The sequence below is a fragment of the Falco rusticolus genome, chromosome 4 (assembly GCF_015220075.1).
Source record: "Falco rusticolus isolate bFalRus1 chromosome 4, bFalRus1.pri, whole genome shotgun sequence".
NCBI classification, from domain to species: domain Eukaryota; kingdom Metazoa; phylum Chordata; class Aves; order Falconiformes; family Falconidae; genus Falco; species Falco rusticolus.
Window position 1 is genome coordinate 93,401,030 of NC_051190.1, and position 23,950 is coordinate 93,424,979.

General features: G+C 41.7%; 1 protein-coding gene across 2 annotated transcripts in view; it reads left to right on the forward strand.

Annotated features, from left to right (window-relative positions):
• BBS9 (Bardet-Biedl syndrome 9) overlaps nucleotides 1-9,323 on the forward strand; it is a 311,284-nt gene extending 301,961 nt beyond the window's left edge. For both annotated transcript variants that reach the window (XM_037382871.1, XM_037382872.1), the window contains one exon: nucleotides 5,615-9,323. In XM_037382871.1, coding sequence (XP_037238768.1) covers nucleotides 5,615-5,655 — 41 coding nt within the window. In that variant the 3' untranslated portion in view covers nucleotides 5,656-9,323. The remainder of the gene's footprint in view (nucleotides 1-5,614) is intronic.
• The last annotated feature ends 14,627 nt before the right edge of the window (nucleotides 9,324-23,950 follow it).

The following is a 23,950-nucleotide window of genomic DNA, read 5'->3' on the forward strand; positions in this document are numbered from 1 at the left end:
TGTCCCTTTTCGCAGCTGGCCTGAGTTGCCACAGGACAGTGTCTGGGGAGTCACCATTGGGGGCTACTGCCTAGGGGCATGAATGCACAAGAGCTGTGTAAGGTTTTTGAAAGTTAATTAAAAAAAAAAAATGTGAAGGGACACTTAGTAAATGTTGCCTTTGTCATTACCTCCTTGTTATCTCCATTGTGTTACACTGCTACTACATGTCACTGTTAAGTCAGAATGACAAAAGGAAGATTTTTATCAAGGCTCTTTAAATTTTGTGGGAATAGACCCTGCTATCCCCAAGGTGAGAGCTGCCTCTTCTACCCCTGCTATTTTGTGGCACTTTAGAAACTTAACCATTGATACCTTTGTGTAGGTTGGACTTGTGGTGTTGGTTGCAGTTAGTAGGGAGCATATTTGAGAGTGAGTGATGGAAACTTGTTTCACATCCTGTGACATATATGGTCCCTTAGGACACAGAAAAGTTCACAGAATGAAATCCTTTCTCGCAGTCACACTACTTCCTAAACTAAAAGCAAATTTAGTTGATTTACACAATTGTTTAATGGATGAGTCAGTCCATGCTTCCTGCTCATTCAGCTACCATCACTCCCCTTTCAGATATAAAAATCTGATTATTTTTCAATTATGTACACAGTGATCAGTGACGCACTTGAGAGGCAATGGTAAGGCTCACTTACCCCTTTTTATGGAATAATAAACGATATAGGATACTGATCATGTCCAGTTTCTCCTGGTAAAGCAGCGTAGGAAAGTTTGTAGGTTGTCCATCATGGTGATCAGTCTTATGCACCACATTAGAACTGATGATTTTACACTAATCCATTTTGCGCTCCAACTAAGCTGTGTTAGTTTGCTTGGGATATGCAAGATATTGTTGCTTGTTTTAACTTTCTGGAAAGCCCTTAGGATTGTGTTAATGGAATAAAGATTAAATACTAAGAAATAGGAAGCTGTGTATATTCCTCAAGAAGTTTGTAATGATCAAGCAAATTATTAGCAGTGAATTGATGGGAGTTCTTAAAAGAGAATTACCATGATTTTCAGAAATGTGACTTGAAGGTGCTGGGAAAAATCTGTCATCATTTGTTAACAAAAAAGCAAAAAGCTATTAACTTAGGTCAGTTGGAACATTTTGTTTTGGATCCAAAATTTTATGAAAAACAGTTACTTTAAAACTGTAGTTTGTTCTCAGGCTGGTTTGTGTCAGGTCTAGAAATAGCAGTATTAACCAGCAGGCCGTGAGATGGGGTGGGTTTTTTCCCCTTTTAAGTGGGAATAGCTGTAGAAAGGGGTGCCTCCCTTCTCTAACTTAATATGAATTCAAAATAACTTTTGTTGTCTTGTTGTAACAGCCCTTTTTTTCTGAGTCACTGTATGAAAGAGAGACTGGGAAGCATTGAATACTGTAGATCAAACACTTCAAAGCCAACTTTGACTTAGTTTTATGCATGCTTCAGAGTAGACTAATGTACAATAGTATCCAGGAAACTCAGCCAGTAATTCATAAGAGTCCAAAATATTCTCTTTAGGATGAATCATAGCAGCATAAACGATAGGATTTGAGAAGATCCTTTAGGTCATCCAGTTCAAAGCCTGTGTGTCTTCCTCTTCACTTAATACCCGCTAGGATTTCACCTACCCTGTCTTTGCAAACCTCTCATATCCTTGACTCAGTCACCTCCCTGGGTAGTTTCTTCCATTGCTTAAACCTTACACCGTCATGCTTAGTGTGATCAATTTATGACTACAGAAAATGATCCTTTCTCCTCCCTTCTGCCATCATGCTCAAAAATCATCTCTCCTTTTAAATGTTTGGGGTTTTGGTTTTTTTGGTTTTGTTTGTTTGGTTGGTTTTTTTGGTTGGGTTTTTTTTTCCTTCTTTCTTTCTCTAGCTTCATGAATAATAATTCCAGGAAAGCTGAGGGGTTTTTAGCTGTCTTTGGTGCTTCTGTCATTGTAACTGATTTTCTTTGAACTTTCAGTTTTCAAGACTCAGTAATACATTTTGATCTAGAAATGAACTTTCTGTGACTCAGTGATATTATGCATTAAGTTTTGTTTTTCAAGAGGCAAATTAACACAGCTGAGGTGTTCTCTGTCTTTGTAGGAGCTGCTTCCATGAGTGTGCTAATGTGCTCTGTCTGACAAATACATAAGCAATGTGAGGGATTTAAGTGACTGAAGGTGTTATTTGTTTTTGACTTCAGATATACGCAACCTCATATTACTAATCAGGATATTAATGTGATCATGTACTTTAACTCTGTTTTGAAAACTTACCTCCAAAAACTCCTGGGGTTGCCTACTGCAAAATTTTTTGAGGTTATTTCCAAAAGCAGCTTCTCAGTTCATAACTGTACTGACAAACAGAGATAGAAACCTTTTAATAGATATTTGTCTTAAGTGTGTGCTCAGACCAGTATTATTCTGAAATGATTTTTGGATGATCTAGAAAATGAAACATTGAGAACTTTATAATGGGGATATGAAGGTGGAAGGAACAATTTTTTCTCTGATGAAATCAAGTAAAGGAGCTTTAAGCTACGGAATTTTTAATTTTACACTCTGAGTTTCTTAGGATCTGCCTCAGCTAGTCAATATGCTGATGAGAAACCCCTGTGATGTTAATAATCTCACCTACTATGATGTAGCATGTGCCAATTAGATTAATGTGAAATTTATGTTATTCTCCTAAATTACTAATAAATACTGAATGTTGAAAAAATACAGGGTAGAGGTGGGAAGGATGATTATTATAGCAAGCCCTGTTTTCATGCTGCCTCCCATTTTGGAGTTACACAAGAAAAATAGCTGCAGTCTATGCTCATGTGGTAGTTCTTTGATCCATGCAGAAGTATTCCAGTTTCCCTACAGTCATGTATGGCGCTGTCGGGCAAAGCTGTGCAAAACTTAGGTAAATCCTGCTATATCACTTCAGTTGTGCCAGCCCATAATTACAGTGAACACATTAGGTCTAGGGAATCCACTGTGTTTCATGAGCTTGAAAGTAACCGTTCACATGGCCCATTTTGGCTTGGCAATTTGTAGAAACAGACACAAGGGTTATTTGAAAGATGTCAATGTCATGGAAATAACAGGTTTTGAAAGCATTATCTTGCGCACTATTTTATGGCTCAAGTAAATTGTTTTGCGTTATAATCATATAATTAGATTTTAATTTTTAACATGCTAAGTTTTCAGCCTAATAAAGGAAAAGATGCATTAGGATATTATACCCTTTCCATGAAAATTGTTTTTTTCCCCCAATATTTTTGTAAACCTTCTTTGCTTAATTTCTCTTCTGATAGGCTTCTTAGATGCCCTCTAGCCAGTCCTCAAATGTATTGACGTTGAGGGCACTGTGCAGTGGCAATGTCACATGTCTTACCCGTGTAATTTAGTGAGTGATCCTAATGCACAAGTTAATGCCTCTTACCAGTCTCTGGTAAATCTGTGACTACTCTCTTCAGGTACTAAGGGGTGACCATAATCGTACCATCTTTGTGCCATTTCTCATTCAAACTATGTGCGAGTCTGACTTTTGTGAAGAGTGTGCAGAAACCAGTTTCATAATTCTTGCAAACTCTTTTCCTTGATTATGGTGGGAAAGTTGAATATTCTTCGGTATCATTTTGTGTAGTACAGACCTACAAACAGCTCCAGATATCATCTCAACAAAGCTATATACTCAGGAACAGTAGTAACTCTGAGCCCTGCAGTGGCTTCTACACTGCTTTGAGCTACCTGGGGTATTTCACTGCAGAAGCACGCCTTTAACAGCTTTTTCCACTGTGCTACTTCTGCAGGGCTTTCCTCAGCAAGTATCTGTATTTAAGATTATTTCCATGAAGTATTTCAAGTTGGTATCTCCTTTTATCTTCTCTCAGCCTTGTTAATCTCTTAGTCCTAAAGCAATATTTCTTTCTTCTCTCCAGCATTTGTAGCTCATCTTTGTTTTTATAATCCGCACATTCCATTATCATGCTGCCTACCTCCTTGCCCTAGATCATTAATGAAGCAAGTTGGGACCTGCTGCTGGTCCCTGTGGCATCCCAGCATGTGCTGTGTGATAAGAGTTTTGAACAAAAGAACTAGCATTCACGGGGCTGACCTTTGTAAACGCAAGTCAGCTCTTAACATGGTATTTTTAATTGTACTTTAAAAAAAAAAAAAAAAAGTAGGAACTTCAGTAAGGGCAACTTCTTAGCCCCTTGGGGGCCTTGGGCTTCCAGCTGTTGCTGAAATTTTACTGCTTTAGTCTTTTGTATCTTGATGATTTTATCCTTGATCTCCTGCTCTGTTAGCTTCACTGATGCTTTCCCTCAGTTCAAAGCTTGAGATAAAATTTGTTCAGTTTAGTACAATCAAACATGAAAACCATTGTGAATATTGAAATCCCCAAGCACCAAAAAGCATTGGTAGTGTAAAATAAAAACTGAAAAAGAAATCTGTATGTTTCTGTTCACGGAGAATTGCACAGATCTAAATTAAAGCATATTATTTTAAAATTACATAGTTTGTTATTGATAAATTCTGGTGAACATGGTTGTGAAGACAGTTGGGCTGACAGTTGACTGTTGAGTTGGGTTTAGAAGACCTGGATGCTCCAATTTTACTCTGCTGACCGACTGTTGGATCCTGTCACTTGACTGGGTGTGTGGGTATTTCAGCCTTCTTCAGAGGTGACTCGTAAGGAAAAAACCTCAAAACATAAAAGCTGTGTGTTGTTTTTATTATTATTCATATATCATTTGGAGATGATCATTAGGAAAGGATTTACGTTAAATCATTTTCAGCCTAAACTAAAAGTGGACATGTAGGAAACTGCTGGGTTAAAAATATCACTTTAAATTACAGTCATACAACTATGTGCATATACAAATATGTGTGATTATCCACTGTTAATTTTCTCCCTTAGATATTCCAAGCAACTTCGAATGAGTTTCTATCCACTTTTCCAGTTCTGCCAGGTTCATTATTGCAAAGATTGACATTCAATCCAAGATGGATTCATCTTGAACTGATATTTCAAAACAGGAAACTCATACTCTTGGTTTAAGGCAGAAATTATCTTCAATCCAGAGGTTTTGCTATTTACCTCCTACCCAAAGTGTTAGTCTTATATTTAAAAAAAAAAAAAAAACCAAACCAAAAAAAACCCCAAAAAACAAACTAACACCTTGTTAATTAGTTTATGAAGCCTAATTTTCTATTATTTTGTAATTTGTATTGCTAGTTCTACCTAGAAAAAGAGGCAGGCAAAATGCAAATAGATTGGAGTAACTATCTCAGATCATATGCCCAGTTGTCCTCTGTCACTTTGTGATGTAAAAGTAGTCTGTGGTTTTGTAATTTAGACTGTATCATCCATCATATGCATAAAAGAGCTGATGTGAAATTGTTCTTCTTGCCTTAATTTTTATATTTTCTAAATTTGTGAGTGCTTGACTTTGCAAGTTATTCATTTTTATCCAGTTTTGCATGTAATGAATTGTTTCCTCCAGCTATAACCAAGGCTTTTACAACCTGATAGAATCAACAATATAGTGCATATAGTGGCCAAGTACACTGATTTTTTAAGCATCTTCTTTTTGCTTTATAGCTTTGTCTGAGGATGCAGCAGAGGAAGCAGAAAAGCCATGAAATCTGAAGAGGACCCTCAGGAAGAATTTCTGTCTGATGTCAGATGCATTTTATAATGCAGCAGTACCAATCCATTTTACTCTGTACTGATTGCAGCTTCCAGGAGATGACTGTGCTCATTTATACAAGTTCCATTCTAATCGTTTTGGTCGTATCTCCCTGCCAGCTACTAGCATCCTTTCTGTAAGCAAAGTTTAAGCACTTACCCAACTGTGGTAGGGGTGTTGTGTTATGTTTTGCAATATATCAGCCCTTTCTAAGGATTCAGTTCATTGATCAAAGACTGTTTACACATAGTTAAAAGCAACCTTTGTTTCAGGATACATTTTATCTTTTTTTAAAAGATATTCTGAACTGTACCTCCCTTTGAGATTATAGTAACATTTGTTATATCACAGTTTTGACAAAAGATAACTATCTTGTTTCCTCCTGTACTAACATTCACGATCCCAGACAACTGAATTCACCACCAGAAGAAAAACTGGTAATCCATCAACTTTCCCCGCCCCCCCCTTTCATTGCTTATACAGACTCCTACTCTCTAGAGATATAGAGTAAAATATGGTTACTGGACATAAAGGGCAAACCTTTTTGCCATTAACTATGTCACTATGAATGTGAATAAAGTTTATGCTGTAAGTACCTTCAGCACAGCAACACACAGATCTTTTTATGGTTACCTGTGATTTCTGTTTTTCTTGTCACTCAGTCTGTTCTAGTTTATGGGTAAGATTTTCAAAATTAGCTAACAATTTTTGAGTGCCTTAATTTTTATTAATCCTGTTGAAGGCTGAGTTTTTAGAAGGTGCTGACTATTCACCTTCTGAAAGTCAGGTCCATGCAAGCTGTCTGAAATGTATCACCCAAACCTGAGGCAATCTTTTGAGAGGACCTTGGCGTAGGGTTGGAAGCATCAGGCTCATGTCTGAATTCCTGAGAGGGAGTTGAGACATCAATAAGTACTCAGAACTGAAAATAACTGAGACCTGGGTCAAGTGTAAAAACAGGCCACTTGAACGAGGCCTCTCCTGGCTGTTGCTGGTTCATACCAAAATACAAGTTGAAGTCTTTTGGGTGGCAGGTACAAAAAGCACTGCTAATCTCATCTTAGATTCTGGTGGATGCAATTGCGTGAGGCATCTCTGCATCCCGTGCTCCTGTTGGTTTCTTCAGCAGGGGTTTGCCAGCTCCTGCTCTAGCTGTTGAAGAGGTCCCTCCAAACCACTTCTGTGCTGTTTCCGCAGAGGTTGTGACAGTTGCTGTGGTCTGTGCTAGCTTGACCTGTGGATAAAAAGGAGACATTATTTTTCTGGATGTCTTAAGCCATCAACGGTCATGATCTCCATATCCACTTTCAACATTTTTGCATGCAACTTCAAAACAAAACCAGCTTTGCACCACTTCTGCATCAGCTGCTTTAACCCTCTGGTCCTGCGCTGGCTCAGTAAACATGTTATAACCACGTTTCATGGAGCCTTTTTCAACATGTTAGCTATTAAATAGAGCTGAGTGGCCAGGGAACTGGGTAAGGCTTCTGATACCTCTAGGGCTGAAGCTGCAACTCCCAACAAAAATGACTGTCCCCCAGGAGACCTTGGATATCTGCAAGTTGTGGGGCCAGAGATCTTGCTGCTTTCCCAGGAAAGAAAAATCCTCCCCCCTGCTCGTTATGGAGTGATTCTTCTGTCTGAGTTTTCTTCACTCTGATCCCTCCCCCATGGTTTTTGTCAGGAGGGTAGCATCCAACCCATTGTCAAGGTACCCTACTGCGCTGAGAAAATTACACAATAAAATAATCTCCTGTAGTCTCTGTGCACACCTCCATGACCAAAGAAAATCCATGGAGAACTAATCAATTACTGTAGCTATTAGGCTTAAACTTTAACTATATATCTCCAATCTTCTGTTGTCCTCTTGTCAGCGGCTACTAGGTAATCTACAAAAATCAGCCACAGTTACTACTGAAAGCCTGTACCATAACGGTGTAGAATCCTGGGCCAAAGAATCATAAGCTATATGTTTATGTTATAGCTGGAAAGCACACTACTATGAGACTTCTGTGAAATATATTGTTTTGTCATAATTACCATTATTGAATGTGATCCCAGTGCTCAGAGCTGCCTGGCTTCATTGGGAGTTTAGGGTAAACAACGAGTAAGCGCTCAGGTAAATTATATCATCCACTCTTATTTAAGATATTTTCTGTTGGTTTAAGATATAAGGCTCAGAAGCACTCTTATTTGCCTTTTCTGCTCCATGCTTTGTAAAATGAGGTCCTACAAGAACAGTTTTACAGAAACGGGGAAACATACTGGTAATAAAGGGTATGTATGTGTGTGAGGTAGAACTATGTGTAGTAGTAATGTGTGACCTCTTTGTATATTGCACTAAACTGCTGTATTTGATAGCATCATCAGGATTTAAAAGTTGCATTGAGTAAAACTTACTTAGTTTCCCCCAATGCCAAAGAGTCCATCTAGTTCAGAGGAAGGAAGTCGTTGAGAAGTAGTCAGTTATGCAGCAGGCTAAGAGGAAATATTGTAAAGTAATTCTTAGCAGCTCTCAAATGCAGGTTGAATTATTACAAAAGTTCTTTTTGGTTGGAAAAAAATCAGGCCAATTACAGGAAGTTTTGAAGTTAGAGAGTTGGCCAACTATAAAATGTAAGGAGATATTGCTAGTTCGGGGGGACCAAATGTTTGGTTCTCATCAGTGGTGTTTCTGAGTCCAAGACAGACATTGCTCGCCAGTCAAACTATTCTGAACGGGATTTTAAAGTAATGCCTGTTCAGCTGTTCTGCTTAGCTTAAATATGCAGCCTGTCTGCACATTTAGCTATTCGAGGAGGATTTTATATGTTTAGGTGGCTCACAGATAAAAATGAGTCTTGAGTTACCATTTTATTCAAATTAATTATGTATACCTAAAACTAAAAGGAATTTTGTGACATTTTGCAAACCACATTGAGAGTCATGGCAACTTCATTATATTTGTGCTATAGCATTTTGAAATGCATTCTCTAAAACAAGTCCTAACAAAAAATATGTATCTTTTTTTCCCCCTATTAAATAGGTAAATACTTACAGAGTTTATTTTCTTGGTAGAGTTTATTTTCTGAATGTCATTGTCCAAGGGCTTTTCTTTCACGTCGCTTTTGTGCTGCTGCAATTTAGGAAAACACATTAAAACAATTAATACTATGCTGACCAGAATCTGGAGGTCTGGGCTCTGCTGATCTTTTGGGCTTTGAACACAATGCTGAGTTCAAACTAGGACTGTGGTTTCCAGCCCCAGATTGATTCTTCTGTCCAACTGTTACTAAACTATGACACAGAAAAACAACATTTCTTTACTTTCAAGGGGCTGGGTTTCGCTTTAGAATGTCTTGTCTTTTTCTCTTCTTTAGCATTTACTGTACAGTGAGCATTAGAGATTTAGTTTCTATATTCTTGTATTGCTTATAAAGAGTAATTTGCTGCCATAAACTGAAATTTGCTGAACAGAGATTATATTTCTATGTGAATTCCTTCCAGCATAAAAAAAAAAAATACAGGGTATGTGTCATATTGAAATAAATATCTTTCATTCTTATCAGAATATTCTGTTTATAAATAGTCTATTAAAAAATACTGCAAAGGTGCTGTGAAATATATAACATACTCCTGAAACTAAGCTTCTGTATCTCTTCTTTGTTTGAAATTAACCTTGAGTTTCCCATAGCCTTGTTTGTTGTCACCCCTTTATATCATGCTGCTTTGTTCATTTACTCCCTTGTAGCACAAGGTTCCTCCAGTATTTATGTGGCATCTTCATATGCAGTTTGCAGGTGACTTAGTTCTTTTGCAGCTCAAAGGTAAAGTTTGCATAGATTTTGGTAGGTTCACAGCTTAATCCAGTCCAGGGGACAGAATGCCCTCAGGTCCTGTTGAAACAGGTGAGAGGTGGAGGCACTCAGTGTCTACAGGGCTGGGCTTCTAATTAGTGAGTGACCCAAGCTAGAAGTGTTTTTGAATGCATTGTTTCTATGAGAATTTATTGTAATATTCCAGTAGACCAAATTCAACGCAAGTTTGATATTTATATAGAGACTGAAAAATATTGTTTGGTTTAAAGTCTGAAACTCCTCTCTACTTGTCTGTCACCTGTCTTGTAAATTCTTACTTATAATGGTCAATAGTATCAGGAATTATCATCTCTGTCATCCTTCATTGCAAGATAGCTAGCTTTTTCTTGTATAAAAGCTGCTAATTAGGGGAATATGCTTTATCCAGGAGACTAGCACATGGCAGCAAGGACACCTAGCACTTTTGTTAGCATTAAACGTATAGCAAGTGATTTAGTTAATCCCAGGATAGAAGCATTTAATTGATTTGACCTGGTGTTCTCTGACAATGTGTCCTGATCACTGTATCTTTACATCTGCTATAGCAAGGAGTACAAACTAATGCAACATGCAAGCATGTTTAAAAAAGTATAATTGTTATTTTAAAATACTGTGGTATTTTCCAAGAGTTTCATGTTGTTGAAAGCAAAAAATGGAGTAAAATACCATTATGTTTTCGTATGCAGTCATTGTAGGTTGATGTTTCCTTTGTATGTGCTGTCACGTGCTCAGATTTACCATGTGTGCACAGGTCATTCATGCTTGCAGATGAACCTGCTGTATTGAAGATTTTGGTATCCATCCTCATTCTTAAAGTGAAGGGTTGAGCAAAATCATGTCTTTGCAGCAGGAAAAATTGCAAAAGTAACCAGGAGCCCTGGAAGAGATCCACACCCTCAAGCTACGCATGTGAATTGATGTTAGCTCTAATGAGAGTATTTCCATTTGATATAGCACGAGTATATTCTATTATTCACTTGTTTACTAGCACCACTTTAACACTACTACACTCTCATCATAAAATAATATTTCTTTTGGAAATTATTTTTAGCAAAATCAGTTAAGGCTCCAGAGCGACATGATAGCACTGTGTGATAACATATTTTGATTCATCCATATAAGCAGAATAGAGACTTGGAGTGCTTCCGAAGTGGGAATGGTCATTGCAGAACACAGCTCACCCTCTGCCACAGCTCCAGCTGGGTGCAGATCGACAGTGTATTCAGCTGCAGAAACAAGATAAAAGCTGTTCCGATTATGTAAGCTGTTGCCTGATCAGAAATGTTGAAGGGAGGTCGCTCATCCTGAGTCATTACTGTAACCTGATTAGAGGCCCACATCTACTCCCGTTGAATTTCACTGAGTATTTTGCCATTGATTTTGACAGGACAGCATCCATGCTTTTCTACTGGAGGTTGCGTGCCGTAATAAGTTGACGTATCAGCACCATTTAACTCCTAGCTAGATGATACAATAAGTTATGAGGGCTGCTCCAAAAGGTACTGCTCCCAAAATACCATATGCATGAGGGTTAGCTAGTCAGTATTAATTAAACAGCTGCTGCATTCCACCCCAGAAGCAGTTGCTTCTCTGTAGAGGGTGATGCTGATGGGCAATAGACCCTTGCAGAAGAAAACCCCATAGCATTTTATACACATTATTTCAGCCACTTATGTGATGCAGTCACTCTCAGGATGATGTATAGCAGCTTTTCAACAACCAAAGCAGGACTTTTAAATAGTTTAAGAAATCAGGCAATGAACAGCATGCTCTGCTCCCCAACCAAGAGAATATGGGAGGGAGGTATTTCCAGGACACATTCTATTAAGAAGAATGCACTTAATTTGGCATTTGATTAACAGAAAGCTTGGCCCTCTACCTTTTAAAAAGTTTCTATAGTTTCTTTAAATTGATGATGTTGTTATTACTATTTCCTGAACTACACATACTATTCAAAAATTGGCAGCTCCAGCCTCCTCTCATTATACCGAGAAATTTTATCATTGTTAATGAATGTAACATAGGTGCTATTCTAAGACAACTTTAGGAAACAACAAGGGTTTTGATCCAAGGATGGCTTGGACCAGTCCTCCTTACCTTGCTAAATCTGATGAGGCCATATGGTAAAGTCTACAGTGTGTTTGGGGAAGAAAAGATTTTTTATTGTATTGATTTTATTACTTTATTAATTTTAAAGGGTAGACCAGTTCCACAGCATCTTGGAAGTGTTGGAGAATATAGGAAGAAGTTGTTCTATAACAGATGATATTCCAATTCATAATTCAATAATTAATAGTTACTTCAAGTACCCACAATATACTATAAGCATGGTTGGATTCAATTACAAGAGACATAAAGGGGATTATTATACTTTTTCTTCCCCTGATGGTATAATGATGTGGAGGCAGTTGGGATCCATAAATACTGGAGAACAGTCAAGTTGCTACATACATAACAGGAACGGCTTTTTCCAGCTGTCTGGATGTGCAGTGTCTTCCTTCTGCTTGAGTAACGACTGTAACTAGTTACTGGTGAGAATACAGCTTGGTTAGCATGGTGTGATTGCTTCTGATCCAGTAGAAACAGAGTTTCTCTTGGCAGAGTATTTCAGTGCCATGTTCCAGCACTGACTAGATATTTCATGGTGGTACAACACATATCTTTTGTCATGACACTGGACAGCTGCTTTGTGGGTTTCAGGGTGCAAGTCTCAGAACAGTTGGAAGGTGTGTGACTTGGGAGGGGAGCGTTTTGCCTGTTGCTGTGGGCACCAGTATTTCAGCTGTAAGGATTTGCCCCTTCTGACAGTGACTAGAAGGCCTGGGAGGAGGAAGAGGAGGCCCAAGATGCTGGAATCCCAGCAGGATCGTGACCTACAGTTCCCATGCCAGGTGCCACAGAGAAATGTATTCTCCTGAGGAGAGGAATCCTGCCTCCCCCAGGTAAGGCAGTGCCCCCAAAATTTGTACACTCAGGTGTTTGGTGGTCAGGCAGCAGAGCTGAATGCCGTGATAACAACCAGCTTGATATCGGTACAGGGCTGAAAATGAATGTTTCTGTGGCCAAACGACCAAAGAAGAATATGGACAATATGCCTGGCCTTTCAGAATAGCTAATGGTTTATCATTGCAGTGCCAGTTGCACTTACCTAGTCCCACAGCACCATGAAGCAGGAGATGGAGGGGCCCAGGAAAGCACAGTCCAAGCAGAAGTGGGTGATGCTTCCTTGCTGCCAGCAAGCAGGACTCAACAAGGTAAAGTGTGGTCTTCTATGGAAGTGCTACAGGCGAGGTTGGCAAAAACAAGCTGTAAGAATTGTAAATATGTAGGGCGTTATAGGTCAGGGATGATACACACTTAGGTAGAAGGAAATGATTTTATGTTTCTATTTTTTTCTTTTTTTTCTAAACAAAGTTATTCCACATTAAGCATTCATTAGCTCATCTCATGGGGAGAGGAGCCCTTCCTTGGTTTTCATTCCTTAACATCACCCACATTTTTGTAGATAGCAGTCACTCTTGCAATTGTGTCATTCGTTTTCCTTTTTGCTTCTTTTTTTTTTTTCTAACAGATCCCATTGACCATAAATCCATGATTTTGTCTAGCAGCCACTTTGTAGATGTGTTTTAAAATCCTGAAAGAAGGAAAACTTGCAGCAAAATGAGTGTTTGGTTAAATCTTTGAAATACAATGTAGCTATTCTTCTCTGGGATGAATAACATTGCTTTCAGCATCAGGAAAATAATGAATGGAAAACCAAATGTGCTCTAAAGAAGCTGAAGCCTTTTTTAAAGGGCTACTGCCCAAGTATGTCATCCAATGGAGGAAAGTTGGTAGCTGCATTGTTTTTTGTACGACAGCTACCCAGACGGTGATGTGATACCTTTTATTGGGCTAACCAAAGTTAAAATTAGAACTGAGCAAATAAATCCCAATGAGTAACAGAGTTTGTACATTTAACCTTTCTTGCTGCTTATTAAGATCAGCTTTTTCAAACCTGGCCACTGATTTTTGGCTTCCAGTTTACAGCATGCTGAGAGGGCCCAGTTGCTAAGCCTGGTTAACTTCCTACCTTCAGCTTAGCAATTTTGATCGTGCAAAAACTAAGAGGTACAAGAATACGGTCTGGTCCTACTCGTTCAGGATTATTGCACTGGCTAGAAAAATGGTTTCTACAAATGCTCTTCCACCTCTCTGTCATTTGGAAATATCCACAAATCTGAACCCAGAGCGTTTAGCTCAGTGAGGCTTCTTAGGTCTCAAACCAGGGGGCACATCCATCCCTCTGGGGCTGAGTGCGGAAGTGAGTTCAGCCATTTACCTGTCTGTTTATCTGGTATAGTTTATTGCTATAGTAGAGCTGGGGGAGGCTTTGTGATAACATTTATAGAAACCCACATGCACTGTGATTTTTTTGTTTATAGAGGTTTGTTACCAAATCACTTCCACATTGACTTCAGATTTGAAACTCATTTCTCTCTTTCTCTCTGGTCATTGTCCTCACTACTGTAAAATTTTATGCACCAAGTTTAAAGACAAATTATTCCTTCTCTGTATCATGTTTACTCCTGTCAAAAGATACCTCTCTTTCAAAACCAGTCATGCACTGCTGCAAGTGAAGTGAGCATCACAGCAGAGGTAACCAGATCAAATTGTCTGTAAATAGTGAAGTTGTATAACTCACTGATTCAGCATCCAGCGGGTGTGGTGGAGCAGTTTCCAAAATGGTAAACTTACTCACCAGAGCGGCCAGAGGACGTTTGTGTTCGGGAAAAAAAAAAAACAACACAAAACCAAAACAGCCAGAAGGGTATAAGCAAAAGAAGAACCGTTCTTAATTTCTTGTGCCTACTTCGTCGTTACTTGGGGCTAGACAGTTAGTCACGTGGCTTCTGTGGTGAGAAGATTGTGGCTTTGACTCTCAGCTAGGACAAACTGCGACTGGGGTAGCTGAGGCTCTGACAGTGTGCCTGGCCAGCCCCGGAGCCGTGCAATAGCCCCTTTTCCCTTCTCCCCCTTTCCCCGCACATGCACAGGCTCCTCTCTGCTCCTCAACAGGGCAGAAGCGGGGATGCTCTGTTTTACTTCTCAAGGGTAAATCTCCTCCTCCAGCACATTGCTCCAGCAGAGGCTGTGCCAACAGTCAGGCTGTGCCAGCATCACTCAAGACTCACCATGGATTCCCCCAGCTCTGTGCCTCCGCCTGGCTCATGTCAGAGGTGTCATCTGGCTCCCCTTTATGTATTTTCCACCCTTTGTAAACTATAGCCCCAGGTGGTGCTTAGAAAATACTCATAAACCAGTATAATAGCTTTTTTTTGCCTCTCCCTACAGGCTCCCACATCTCTTCATCTTCACTGTGTGCCCACAAGGATATCTTTGGATTAACGTGCCACACTAGGTGGTGTCACTGCCAGGCTTCGCTCAGTCTCTGTCCTTCCCCTCGCTAAGGCCTGCATTACCAAAACTAACTGATAATTTGGGTTGTGCTCATTTTTTAGGTACCCCAATTGAACTCAAAGCCTGTGGCTCAGCCTGGGAACCCAGAAAGTGAGACTCTAGGTTTGGAGAATTTGGTGGCAGGTGAATAGAGCTATTGTTCAGCTGCTTCCATGCTCATACCTTTGTGATCTGGCTGGATCCTGCTAGCTGTGAAAAAATACTTTGTTTGCATTGCACCTCTTCGGGGACAAAACAAAGTATAGCTTTCACAGCAATCTTTTCTTCCTCATTTCTTCTAGTTTGCATCATCTAAATTCAAACTGTCTTGTCTTAATAATTTTCTGCATTTGGGCCAGCAGCTGAAAGCCTGTGAAAGTATGTGCGTTTTATCCTCTGCGTGCTCGGCAAAAACAGCTTTACAAACCACAGAGGCTATTTTAAAATAAATGGCCATTTTTTGAAATCCTATCATTACAGAGCTGAGGCTCGATTGTTGTCCTCCAAGTGCTTCCTAGCAGCAAAATTCCTGCATTTTGGGAATTGTGCTGTCTATTCATCCAGCTGGAGTGGATCCAAAAGCAAAGTGCGGAACTGTTGTGAGCACTGGCTAGTGCTCACAATGCTACTTTCCCTAGTAGATGGCCTGTGCTGTCATTTTGTGGAATGCTCAGATGTCAATTCGTCATCATTTGGAGTGTGAGGATGATTTTTTTATTTTTAAATAAAGATGCACAGAAATTATCTTTAAGAAGTCCAGTTACTTTCGTTACTTCTGGCATAGAAGAACTGAAAGCAGCTCTGCTGTGGTGTGGCGAAACCCTCAGTTCTGTGATTTATTGTTTGGTATTTTTCTTTCTGAATATGAACACTTGTGAAGGTAAACACATGCTTCAAAACAAGTCCATATAAGAAAGTAATTGTGAAAGTTAATAAACACCATCCTGGGTGATCTGTTAGGGAAAGGTCTCCATCCTCCAGGTGCTCTGTGCCATGCATGTTCCAGGCTAGCCATCGGAGCAATGCCAGCGGGCAGCCAAGCCACACAACTTGCTTGGCGTAGTCTGTAAGTACTGGGGCTGTCTACTCCTTTTGTCTGAAGGTTTCTGGTTGGATTTTTGGGTTTCTTTCTGTCTAGCTTCCCTGAAACCACTGCCTCCCAAGGAAATCCCAGAAGACCCTAGATGCTGACAGCCACTTAGCTGAGTCTGTGGATTAATTTAGGTCTGGTGCCAGTTTGAATGTGAGGGCTAACTAAATGGGGTGGGGTGTCCTCCGCTGCTTCTGGGATCATGACCACATACCCCCAGGCCAGAGGTTTAGCTGTCTGTGTGCCCAGCACTCAGTGCTGCCACTTTCAGAGGACTAGGGACCAAAATCCCTCCTTCTTGGGGGCCCCAGGAGATGCAGCCTCCTTGGGAGAAGAGACATGTTCTTTGGGCAACCCAACACAGAGTGAACCTGAACACAGGGGCACCCCGAGGTACCACTTCTGCATGGAGTTGCGCTGGCTTCCTCTGGGGACCTGCTGCAAGCAGTGCTTACAGGAGGCCCTTCCGCCCAGGATTGATTATTCTCATTGACCTCATCAGGGCTACTCTGATGTGTGAACATTTCCCAGGGAAGGGTCTAAATTATGTGGTCTGTTAGCACGGTGAGCAGTTTCCAAAGTCCTTCCAGCACCATAATCTTCTGTTTAATAGTACCTGCCTTATTTATTATCTGACTTCCATACCGATACAAACTACACCACAGCCATACAGTCTGACTTTGATTTGATCAAAAAATAAGAATATTAAAGCCAATTTGATCAAAACCTAAGAATATTAAAACCAGTTGGAATTTTAAATGACTTGGTGAAGAGGTAGCTGTGTTGTTTTTCAACTGAGCTTAATTAAAGCCCACCTCTGGCACATTTAATGATGCTCCCATCTCCCCCTGAAAAAGCCTTAGACAGCTGTGAGGCAGGTAGATGGATCACACAGCCTGCTGGAAGTACATATTTTTTCTTTAGCCCAAGTGGCATGTGGGGGTTTTTTTTGTGAAGGTCTGGGATAAATCTGACCTGGGTGAATCGGTAGCAAACTGAGGTATTTTTTTTAACACATTTCTGCTTTGCTGTTGCTCATATACTTGCTTATTTCTGCTTTTTTGTGTACTCTTGTCTACCTTTGGGTTTAAGCACATGCAGAAAGTCCAGGGCTGAATTAGTCAGTCAGACTGGTGGGCAGTTCAGTATAATTGTAATATTGCTTCTTTCATAATGGTTATATTACTCATTATGAAACTGCATAACTAGTAGAAGTTTCAACAGATCGGTGAAGGATTACCCCAATTTACTTGTATATATTACCTGAATGTATCCTGAGAGTTGAAGCTGAAAAAGACTGCTTATGATTGTCAGTTCATTGCTCTCTATATGTGTGGTACTGTCAGTCAGTAGGACAGATGAGGTATTAATCCTTAATTGAGAATGCTTCATTTAAATCAGAAGCCCCAAACAAATAGTAAGGATTTCTTACCTATACCAGCTGTAATTTTGCATATAAGAAAAAAAGCAATCATTAAGTTGTTCAAGCTTTGTATCTGGAAAATAACAATAAATAGGGGTTATTTGTAAAACTATCTTTTGTTTCCAGATAAAATAAAGTATGTTGTACTAATTACAGAGACAGTGAAACCGCATGTCCTGTACAGCCAAAGCCAGATGGGCGAAAAGAAAAAGCACATTCTAGGAACACACCGAGAGCATTTCGCTCGTGTAGGAGCAAGACATTATTAGCACATATGGATTAGATTACTACAACCAGATCTGTGCTTCAGGTTAATTGCAGAAGCAGCCCCAGCTCATCCCTGCCCCGTGGCTGCCGGCTGCAGGGCTCTGCGCTCCCAACACTGCCACCTGCCAGCGGCTGCACCACACAGCGGCTGCTCTTTTTGGGTTTGTTTTTTTGGGTTTTTTTTGGTGTTTTTTGTTGTTTTGTTTTTTTTTTTTTGCCTACCATTGTCGACAAGCTGTAACTTTTTATTATAGACGACTTAAAAGTAATGGCCCATAGTCTTCTCTCACTCGTTTGAGTGCGAACGAGGGCACCCATGTGAAGGAGAGGAGGCTCTGGTTTGATGGATTTCATTCCTCAAACCTCACCTCTGAGTTCTGAAGCCTTTAGTTGTCATCCAGAAAAAAGTCGTGGGAGAATTTCTGCTGTAAAGCAAGAGGAGCAGCAGGAGGAATGAACTCCCAGGGTAGGGTCTCGGGAGGTGAGGTGATGATCTTACAGAACGTGTGCCGCTGGAAGCTTGTCCTTTAGCAAAAATGCGAGCCTTTGCCTTGCTGTGCATTGTAGAGACAGCTGCTTTTGGACTGGATCCTGGCTGGAGGGAAAAATCTTCTGTCAAAATAAGCATGGCTTTTCTTTTTGGGGGGCAAGGGGTGGGGGCAAGGGGTGGGGTCAAGGTTTTCTGTGTGTGCTGAGCAGCCCTCTCTTGTACAGAGAGGGTCCATCCTCCTCTGCAAGCATCAGTCTTACATTTTATCAAACATTTCTCTAGTACTACTTGTTTGTTGCATTTACGAGGTAGTCTAGCAGCCAGGTAAAATGCAGGTTTTGCTTTGTCTCACAAACTGAGAACAAAGGAGTACCTTGTGTATGTCGCTCTTCGTGTGATTTCGTTAGCTTGTATTTGTTATCAGACGCAGCAGATGTTCAAGGGCAAGCCTAACACAAAAACACATAACTCACACAACATAATTTTTATTATCTCTGGAAGGCAAACTATTTACAGCAGCGAAGTCACAAAAAGGACTACGAGCACATGCCACTTTACTCTGTTTGCTTGGCCTATGGCCTCTTGAATAGCTTCTGCTGGGAATCCCATAGTTAAGACAGCATCAGCATTTCTGTTATAATTTACTTTTTCATTGTTGTTTCAGCATATTTCATACAGACTACTACAGCAATCTATTGTCTCCATATTGGAGTGATATTTTTCTGCTGCATGCAAGTATTTTTTAGTTTGAGGTACTGGTGGCATTTAGATCCAGTTTAGTTTATGTTCTTTTCCTTTGGTTTGCTATTATATGAATACAGATGATGAGGATAATTGTGAAGATTTTTGCAATCAGAAACTCCCTTTTGTAAGGCTAACTTTTTTGAGTTCTTAGAAAATATAATTTAAACAATAGAAGTATGCATGTTTGACCGTGCCAGGACGTTCTATGTTAATAAACTTCTGAAGTAATACTCATTATCTTTATCTTGCCACAAATAAATTAAATGCCTTGCATGTTCCAGGGGTTTATGGAAAACTGTCAAAATGATGAGTTGTTTGATAAAGCTTATAAACATTTATTCAAGTAAGTCTCACTGTAACTTTTATATACTTTCTTGTACTTTCCTTTTATTTAAGGACTTTGACCATATGCCATTTTTAATCCTGTTACAGTTTTAAAACCTCTTAGTGTGGTCTCCAGACCTCAATTACATCCATTTAGTCTTCTGAACATTTTGCAGTAGGGGAGTTTTATCAGGAGCACCTCTTTGTTATACTCAGGCCGGCCTCAGGGTTTATTAACATCATCTCCCAGAGGAAAGGGGGCCATGTGAGAAATAACGTTAGTTTGCACTGGTAGATACTCTTAACTCTAAAACATGATTAAGCACAGAAATGAATGAATATGTGTAAGCATTTGAAAGAATGCAGCCCAGCTCAGTACGACTGAACTGTGAAGACCTGATCAGCCACCAAAGGATGAGCAGTAGAGTAACTCCCTTCCTCTCTCCCACGTGATAAGTGCAATGTCTGCATCAGGATCCTATGAGTTACTATGGAGCTTCCCAATTGCTGTGTGCTGCTGCACCATGATAATAAAATACATTCCCAAATTACAGGTCTCTCCGCAAGAAATTGCAGGGTTGAAGCTTATGAGACCCACACCTCCAGCTACAGCAAAGGACCTGCTTGATTGTGTAAGTTATTGGATGGAGAGTTCTTTGTCTTTAGTAAAATGTTAATAACAGTTAGCTCAATCTGACATGTAAACCACCTTCAGTGCCTTGTAAATGTAGTGATTTAACAAAACAGAACTGGAAACGGTGAGTTGTGCTAATTGGCATAGCCTTCAATACAGTGTTTATCAGACATACTTTCTTCTTTATTTCAAGAAGTCTCGTAAATACAAAGAAACTGTGTTAAAATAATGCATAGCAACATAAAAGTAATAAAAGCAGGGATACTCCCAGTGCCGATGCATACGCATTGCTATGTAGCTTGCTTATTCCAGACTTTCCTGCGTCGTAAGGGACCCTTAGAACAACCTATGCCTAAGACCTAGAAGAGTCGCCTTCCCAAACAAAAGAAAATATGCGTGAATTATAGTGACTCACTGCCTTCCTCCACTTCTGGAAGATTTCTCTAGCCCATGAAGAATGGGCTTCTAGTGATTTTGACTTACCAGTGAAACAAATAATCACAGAGAAAGATGTGCATGTGATCACTGTTACCTTCACTGTTACTACTGTTAACCACAAAGCTTTTTTTTTTTCCTTTTTAGGTGGGTGCTGAGTTGAACTTTTATTATGGCCAGCTAATGGCTGACGTTGTTTTATGGCTGACCGATGGGAAAACATCCCTGGAGAAGGAGCTGAATTACATACAAAGTGAACAGCTACTGCTTCATCAAGCTGGATGAGCCCAAGCTGAACAATAAATAGAATTAATGAACGTATCCTTTCAATAGTGACTGATACCATGTAATGCTTATACCAGGGGTCCTCAAACGACAGCTCGCAGGCTGGATACGGCCCCCCAGGGTCCTGAATCTGGCCCCCGATATTTACAGACACACACACCCCCTGTCAGGGGTTGGGGGGGAAACCAAGCAGCCGCAGATGGCTGCCTGCCACTTCATCCGTATGCCAGCCCCCTGTTTAAAAAGTTTGAGGACCCCTGGCTTATACAAAAGAGGTAAGCGTTTTGATACTACTTCTGTTTTAGCTGCTAGCAAACAACAAAGTCTCTGTGCATAACCGATAGCAGGACACAGTTTTCAGTGCCACCTTCTGATTTTGCCAAAATTACCATAGCTTTGAATGTTACTTGGAAAAATAAGAACCCCTTCAAACAGGGATGCAAAAGGAAAAAAAACCACCTCAACCTGGAAACTGTACTTAATGCAGCATTACAACCAGAAAGGATGCTGACCTTTGATAAGGTAGATGTGAGAGATAAGGTAAGGGAGACGTAAAAAGCGGAGATACACCCCATACCTGTAGCACTGAATGGGCGAAACTAAGGTGGGGGAGGATTAAGATGGCATATTTCCCCCCCAGGCTGGGTTTTACTTCATGAGAGACTTAAATGAGAGAGCCATCTTCTGTGACATGTCACTATCGTCAATATCAGGAAGAAATAGAGGTTGCTGCTAAAGAGTGTCTCCCCTCTGGGGAACCAGGGCAGCGGGAGACTCGGAGGCAGCACCAGCCCTCAAGCAGGCTCATCCCTGGGCAGCTAACAGCCTGTGAAGTGCAGTGTCGGCACGGTACGGGGAGCTGAGCATCCCCTTGCAGCAGGTGCTTTGAGCAAGGAAGAGAAGATGGGCAAATTCCTCACCCCAGCACTGGTGCTGCCACAAAAGAGGCACGGACCCAGGGAGCTCACCCCACAGCCAGTATTTTCATGTCACAGATGTTTCAGAGGTAAGTTTTAGGCCTAATCAGTGTCTTAAAGGTGCTTGGTGCTTTAGTGATGATCGCGCTTGCTTTTTTTTTCCCCCATGGGGAAAGTGAAACTGTGAAACCAATCTGTGTGTATTGCTCTGCAACTGCCCTGCCTTAGCTATGATTTCATTTTGTATTCTTGTTAACTGAATGAGTTATGGCAGGGATTGAGTGTGAAGTTCAGTTGCTCTCACCTCTTGTCTTCATTTTATAAAGGAGATGAAACTTTTTTTGTGTTTTCAGAGTGTTTTAGCAAGTTCCCTGCTGTTATTTGGATGCCTGAATTGTTATTTGATGCCCTCAGAGTGATTTGTATGTTTCTCACACCGGGTGCCGTTAATATTTAATGAATTTTAGACCATCACAAAGAGAAGATTCAACGCACGCAATGATATAAGTACTCTCCTGTGGTAGTTGTCACTGGAGAAATTATTAGGGTAGATTTTTTTTCCTATGGCTGTTGCTTTAGAAGGGCTGTGGCTGCACTGGAATTAGAAAAGGGGAACACAGCCACTGATTACAGATAGAGAAGTAAGAAGAAGCCAGTTTGCCAAAAGATTCAGTACATCTTTCCGATGGAAAAAACATTGGGACATGTTAAAATCTCTTCTGGAGTAGTGCATAATAATATATACCTCTGCAGGCTCATCTATGTTTAAAATGCAGGGAAATGTGAAGACGACATTTTCCAGAAAAAAAAATATATATCCAGGTTACATGCATTATATTTATGTACTGAGTTTATTCTACACAATGTGGAGCAAATTTTGCATCCCATTTATATTTTTAGGGAATATAAACCCATTTTAATGGCATCCAAATTATCATGTTTGCCTGTGCAGCTTCAACCTGCACAGACTGAGGTTGGGAGATAGGAAAAAAATAGGTTTTCTTTTCTCATGGACAGGGATTTTGCTAATGATGGCTACAAGTTCACCAGTATCAGTTGTCCATAGTCCCTATCACAAGATGTATAATATAAGTGTTTTGGGGCTTTTGCTTCCTACCCTGAAGGTAGGTGACAAGTTGTGTTGCGGGTGAGGTATTACCTTTTAGAATAAAGATGCAGACTGGAAGTCTTTGGGGTTTTATTCTTAAAATGAACGTGTGAAAATCTAATTGCCTTGCATCATACTGAGAAATGAAACATATTTTTGAAGCAGCCCTGTACACACCAGCCAGCCGTGCACCTGATTTGGCATCGCCCTAAGCTTTTTTGAAGCAGCTCGCATCCACCCCCCCAAGAAAGAAGAGTATGTATAGATCCAATGTTTTCCAGCTTACCGTCAGACTAGTTTATTTTGGGGAGCACACGTTTCCCCGAATGAAGCACCACAGTTTGGAGGAAAGCGGTTTGTAAAGCAGGCTGGGGGAGCGCTGTCCCAGCCAAGCCTCCTGCCAGGCAGCACCGGTGACCCCCGCCCGCCCCCCGCGTGGGCAGAGTGGGGGTTCGGCGGTGCCCGGGGCAGCGAGCACCGGTGGGGAGCAGCGAGGAGGAGGGCAGCTCACGGGGGTCAGGCTGGGGCGGGGGGAGAGGCCCCGGGAGCGGCCCCCGCCTGCCCCGGCCCCTCGCGGGGAGCCCCGGCCCCTCGCGGGGAGCCCCGGCCCCGCCGCGCCCCGCGTTGCCCGGGCGGGGAGAGGCAGCCCCCGGGCTGGGCGGGGAGGGCCGGGGAGAGCCCCGGGGGTGGGGGGCGGCTCGGCGGAGAGGAGCGGAGCGGAGCGCGCTGCGGCGCTCCCCGCGGGCAGCCCCCGCTCCGGCCGCTCCCCGCCCCCGCCCCGCCGGCCGGGGACCGGCCCGCAAGGCCAGCGGCGCCGCACGGGGCGGGCTGCGGGGCCGGGGACCAGCCCGCCGGAGGGAGGCAGCCGGCGCCGCCGCTCTCTGCCCAGGTACCGGGCTCCGCACCGGACCTGTCCGGGGCTCCACGTTTCCTCCCCTCCTCCTCTTTTACCTTTTCCTCCTCCGCTTCTTTCCGCCTCTTGCCCTCGATCCGCTCCCCCTGCCCCCGCCCCGCGGGCGCAGCCCCCCGACGCCGCGGCCGGCCCGGGCGGTGCTCGGCGGGGCCGCGGGAGGGAGTGGCCGGGCATCTCCCGGCAGGGAGACGGGGTCTGGGGCTGGCAGCCTGTCCGTGCGTGTGCGCCGGGGGGGAGGGAGGCATGGGGCCGGGGGGTGCCGGAGGAGGGACTATGGGGAGAGGAAGGTATAAGAAGGGATGCGGGCAGGAGAGGGGGGTGATGGAAGGAGGGGGTGCGGGGC